The sequence below is a fragment of the Carassius gibelio genome, chromosome A1 (assembly GCF_023724105.1).
Source record: "Carassius gibelio isolate Cgi1373 ecotype wild population from Czech Republic chromosome A1, carGib1.2-hapl.c, whole genome shotgun sequence".
In the NCBI taxonomy this organism is placed as follows: Eukaryota; Metazoa; Chordata; class Actinopteri; order Cypriniformes; family Cyprinidae; genus Carassius; species Carassius gibelio.
Window position 1 is genome coordinate 29,366,787 of NC_068371.1, and position 6,000 is coordinate 29,372,786.

At 36.0% G+C, this 6,000-nt stretch overlaps 1 protein-coding gene across 1 annotated transcript in view; it reads right to left on the bottom strand.

Moving 5' to 3' along the window:
* Positions 1 to 5,631, bottom strand: part of LOC128017772 (cilia- and flagella-associated protein 58) — a 68,798-nt gene extending 63,167 nt beyond the window's left edge. Inside the window, exons 1-7 of the mRNA XM_052603293.1 lie at positions 5,608 to 5,631; positions 4,150 to 4,410; positions 3,821 to 3,969; positions 3,548 to 3,704; positions 2,706 to 2,900; positions 2,242 to 2,379; positions 508 to 667 (exon numbers count right to left, since the gene is read on the bottom strand). Coding sequence (XP_052459253.1) covers positions 508 to 667; positions 2,242 to 2,379; positions 2,706 to 2,900; positions 3,548 to 3,704; positions 3,821 to 3,969; positions 4,150 to 4,410; positions 5,608 to 5,613 — 1,066 coding nt within the window. The 5' untranslated portion in view covers positions 5,614 to 5,631. The remainder of the gene's footprint in view (positions 1 to 507; positions 668 to 2,241; positions 2,380 to 2,705; positions 2,901 to 3,547; positions 3,705 to 3,820; positions 3,970 to 4,149; positions 4,411 to 5,607) is intronic.
* Positions 5,632 to 6,000: the final 369 nt, after the last annotated feature.

Consider the following 6,000-nt stretch of genomic DNA (forward strand, 5'->3'; position numbering starts at 1 on the left):
AGCCTGAAAAATACGGTACTCTCTTTGTGCAAGCTGTCACAACAGTCACTACTGCACAAATATACCAGTAATTCAGAAATCGAAAATTGTGTTCTACATGTGCAGTATTAATCTGTCTCAGTCAAACAGTTGAATAAAGTTTGGAATAATTAAGATTTTTTATGTTTTTGAAAGAATTCTTATGCTCACCAAGGCTGCATTTATTTGATCAAACAAGCAGTAAAAGATAAATATTGTGAAATACTAATACAGTTTATAACAGTTTAAAACAGTTTATTCCTTTGATGGTAAAGCTGCATTTTCCTGAAATAATCTAGGCTGGACAGTACAGTACTAGTACAGTGGTAAAGATCTGAATAGAGCAGTGGAATTGCAAAGGATTTGATTGAATGTGTAATTATATGAATGTAGAAATTCATTTTACTACAGTGGCATTTCATATTCATACATATTTAAATAACACTTTTATGCTGTAGAGTTCAACTGTGGGGAAGTGTGTTTTCTTGCCTCTCTCCAGTCCAGTGATTTGATTCTTGAGTGTTTCTCTCTGGTTCTCCACCTCCACTTTCTGCTCCTCCACCTGTCTGAGTCTCCGCTGCACCCCCTCTCTCATTTTGGTAAGTTTAGCAATCTCCTGTTTCAGCTGGGCTACTTCCTCTTCTTTCATCTGAAGCACACAGGACACACACCATTACTGTCTATGTGTGTACATGTGAAGCCCAAACTATTCAGCACTCGTTAAAAACAACCAGGCTTATGCAGAAAACCTGTAGCTATAAACAAAATCTAATATATACACTCTCGTTCAAAAGTCCCGGGTTGGTAAAATGTATAATGTTTTTGAAAGAAGAAACTTCTCATGCTCACCAAGCATAAGTAAAAACAGTAATTTTTAAAATAACCTTTTCTATTTTTATTATTTGTTAACTGTAATTTATTCCTGTAATTGTTCAGCTGCCATTAGTGGCGCATTCAAAAATAATTATAATATGCTAATTTTGTGCTTGGGAAACATTTTCTATTTTTTATCAATGTTGAACACAGTCCCCATATTTTTGTGGAACCTGAAGTTCAGAAGAACAGCAATTATCTGAATAGAAACATCAATATAAAACTATTTACTGGCACTTTTTATTAATTTAACGAAACCATGTTTGAAAAAAAAATTATTAAATACTGACCTCCATCTTTGAACGGTAGAGTAAATTAAATGTACTGTATAATTTTTGCATGCCATTTAAACACTTATGCTTCCGTGGGCTTGGAGTGCATATTGTTTGGAATATGTGTTTATATCAGCACTGTGAATTGAATAACTGACTTATTGACTAATATAGATGCATATAGATACACAAGAAGATAACTGCTGGAGAATAAGCTGAACACATGTACATGTATAATAAGCAAGAGGGATCTAGGATGCTGAAACTGTGCCCCCTTGTGGCCAACATGAGGTTTGCGCTCATTACTCATTCACACTGACTCAGAGGGAGAGCTGGGAGTGCCAACACTACCAAGTAAATGAGAAATGGGAATCTAGTGATGTGCAGGTTGACTTTGCCTAACAATACAGCTTAAGCTTATCCTGCAGAGAGGTGCATTCATCCCACTGATCTCCCACCAGACTCAAGCCACTACAATACAAGGCAGAACAAAGAGAATACAGGGCATTTCATTTAATGTAACATTTGCTGTTTTAACCCCCACTGTGACTCAGTTGGGAGCCTGACGGAAGTTTCGAGCAGAAAAGATCCATCACTAGTCTGACAGGAGAGGAAGAGGGATGGAAACCTTCATCCTCTAGAGCTCTAATTATATAAGAGTGAGAAATGTTTGTCCAATGTTAAGAGGGCAGCTCCATAAATCTGTAGATTTGAGTATGTGCACCTACAGTTTGATGCCTAGAAATGTCTGCCAAGCACAGTATGCATCATTCTGTATTGCTCTCTAGTAATGAGGTGAAGTTCTGTAAGCATACTGTAAGGACAAAATTGTCCCCAGACTCTAGAAAAACTAGATGAATAAATTCTAAATAACGCTGTAATGAAAATCTCAAATGGCGAAATCTCATTTTGAGGCATCTTCATTTGAAAAACGAACAACTGAATAAATTAAATATATATTTTTTTCTTATATAAAAAAAAAAATGTTTATAGAGGTTAGTTTATAGTGCTTAATAATTAGTCCATAGGTTGTCCTCATTTAGTTAACTAATTAAAGATTGTGTGTGTGTGTGTGTACCTTCAGGTCCAAAGCTCGCTGCTGGTTCTGTTGGGAGAACTGCTCTAGGCTAATGCCATTTTGTTCATTATCCTGCTGGAGTTTAGAGTTGCGATGTTGGAGTTGTTCCATTTCTTTGCTGGTTTTCTCATTTATAAGCTGTCAGAAAGAACACAAATTACTTTCGCAAGTTCTGCATGCGTGTATACGCTTGTTCCCAACCTAGCTATATGCTGTGTGATAAAATAGTAGAAAAATGTCTTCAGATATTAGCTAAATCTGACAAGCTGTTCCTCTAGATAGATTCTCAAATGGAAATGCTGTTCATAAAGTTGAAAAATGCAGAAACATACAACTTTTGTAACGTTTACATGTCCTAGTTATTGTTTAATAAAGTTTTCTTCAACGATTTTGGCAGTTAAAATGAACTAAGAGTGACTTTATGTCACTCCCTCTCCCACTGACCCTAGACCAGAGTTTCGTACTTTGTGTTCCTGGAGCTGTTGTTCCAGTTTCTGCTGATCATCTTGCAAGCGCTGGCTATGTTGAGTCAGAGATTTAATCTCTGAATGTTTGGACTCCAGGTCAGTTTGAAGCTGCTTCACTTCCTTTTCCAACTTCTCTTTCCTCCTGGTTTCCCGGTGAATCTCATTCTGACGCACCTGGATGTCCTGCTGGAGCTGTGACAGAGAGACAGTTTTGTTCCAAATGGCATAAATTGCAAATGCCTTCAAAGGGCACTATCTATCTATCTATATATCTATATATCTATGTTTGTCTGTCTGTCTGACATACTGTTCAGACATCATAAGAATCAGAATTAAAATAATTTTTAAATGGAATACATTCAGAGTTTAAAGTGGTTTGTCAGACCACTTATTGATTTTTTATACACATTAAACAATTGAAGATTTATTTGCCAGGGAGGTGATGGGGAATCAAGTCTGTCCAAATGTACAAGTTTAAGTGCCACATTCACAGGATTTATGTTCCATTTCTCACAGCATATGAAGATCCAAGATAGAAACTGCTAGTTATTCTTAGACGTTTGAAGAGTAACAATCACCACACACCATATTTCAAATATTGATATGCTGACACAGATGGACATTTGAGACAAAAATGCTTTAATTAATACTAAAACGTTTTCATAGTCTTAAAATCGGGAAAACAAGAGTAAAAAAAACAGCTGATATTGATTCCGGTGATACAATGAGCCAATTATATTTTTGATTTAATGTTCTTGCATGTTATATGTACACTGCACCCTCACATAAAGTTATCACAAGACCCAGTGGTGTCATACACAATGTTTTTTATGTAATACCTGAGCAATTGTGTCCATGGCTTTGTTCTTCTCAGCCTCTATCTCCTGCTGAGCATCAGTGGCTTTAGTGAGGTTCTCCCGCAGAGTCACCACCTCTGACAGCAGATTGTCTCTCTGCTTGGTAAGGTCCTCTTTGATCTTCAACAGATCGCCCATGCTAGACACATTCAAAGAGGTTTATGAACAAGCTTTGTACCCCATACCCACCAGAACACCTTAAAAAGATCCTCTGAAGGCCAGTGCAATCAAAACATAATGTTGTATATCATTCACCTGTATTCTTGGCCCTCCGAGACTCCAGCTCCTTTTTCAATAAGCTTATTGAGACTGGTTATATCCTCCTTTAGTTTCTGGATCGTTTCTTTTGCCTGCAACTCCTTTGCATGTGACGCTTCAACCATTTTCCAGGCCTTGTCAATTTCCTAAGCGACAGTAAAATAAACAGATAATTTGCTAAAGCAAGCGATGTGGAAACAGCTCTAAATTAGGTCTAATGTTCTACCATATAAGAGGACATCATGCAGAGGTCATCGTGTTTATTTTTGAAGACACAAATGAGCACAATGTCCATTTTAGAGTGCGGTCATTTCAGGCTAATCTACCATTTTAAGGGAGGTGATTGTGGCTTGATCTTCATCCGCTAGTTTCATGGCTGTGGACACTTTGACGGTGTTGGACATTATCTCTGCGTTCAGCTCCCTGCATTTGGACATCAGTCTCTTTTCATTCTCGTGGGACTTCCGCAGGGCTTTGGCGATCTTCTCATATTCCACATGAAACTTCTCTAATTTGTCGTCTCCTGATAACTCGTTTAAAACCTCCTCTATGTCCTTTTCCATGGTTTCAAATGCGCTGTCCTCAGTCTGAAAATCAGAACATGTAAAAGATATTAGAAGATGTTGTCTGATAACTTCGGAACTATGCTGAAAGTGTGCATGTTGAAGAGAGTCTGAAAGAGTTGAAGAGAGTCTGGCAGATTTGTAACAGTTTGCAAGTCTGCAGTAGCACTGCTGATGACATACTGAAATACATGATCAAACACAAAGAACAAAGAGGCAGCAGCAGGTGCTGGTTTTAATACAGCTGTTGGAGAGCTCACAGGCTTCATGGAGAAACCAACACAGAAAAAAAAAATGAAAGGAATTATAGACTGAAGCTTTGCCTAATCCATCTAAATATTCATTTAATTGATTGTGGCCAATCATTCTTTCAAATCATTACTTCAAATCTCTTAGCAATTAAACATTCACAAAAGATTTTTGGGGTGAAAAGGCCTGAGGTTATTTTTTTTTTTTACTTTTATTTAATTTTTGGCAGAAAAAGACATAATTGTCGAAGCAGAAGAACTGTTTCCTGGAACTGACTAAGTCTTATAATTAGTTTTCAATTTGCAATTTCTGCTGTAAAATAAATAAATAAATGATTGTATGCTTGTGTTATTAAAAGGGTACAGCAAATAATGAATGCAGTTCAAGTGGGACACTTTCTGGAAAATTTCCATTGTGTTGTTTTAAGTGGCATTACAAACATGTGTACCACTTTATATGTTTTCACAAAGCATAAACAAAGACTATAGAATACTCTTAAAAGGACTCTGGCATAAACCAAGTTGTTAATGTTCACAACAATGTTGACAGTAGTACAAAAACGTACTTTAAAAAATCAATCACATTATCAAAATGGGAAAGGCTCATAAGAATAGTGTCCATAAAACTGACCCAGTAAAGGTTTTTGTATTTTTATGTGCATTTTATTGTATAGCCTATAAAATATAATAATTTAATTGTATATTTTAGCTATTTTCATCTAGCATAGATAGTAGAACTTTAAAAGCGTGGCTTTTCACTCTACTGTAACAACTCAAAACACTGAAATGCTTCAGTGTAATGCAATAAATATTTAACATATATCACTAGGATCACGGCAAAAATATAGTGATTGAGATGCTAACTTAATTTACATATTAGCATCTCAAACGCTACATTTTAGCTGTCTTTTTCTAAGATTTAGTACTATGTCTCCCCACAGTTCGGCAAAAGTTGCAGATGAACATAAGTTACCTCCATTGTGGTCGTTTGTCGGTCCTCTCTAAAACTCAGCAAAATGTTGTTGTTTTGTATTTAATGAACTGTAACACACATAATAATATCCCTGTTTTGCTTCAACGACACTGTTTTTCGTCACCAGGGATACGCGTCCTCGTTGCCTGGCAACTGCTACCAGCTGAGCACTTTGGTATTGATTGTAACGGAACACACCGCTCCCAAATACTGTGGAGAGAATATCATACAGAGAGAAGACACCTGACATTAAGAACAATGAGTACATAATGTAAGGTTCATCACAGGTTTTTATATATATATATATATATATATATATATATATATATATATATATATATATATATATATATATATATATATATATATATATATATATATATATATTCATGC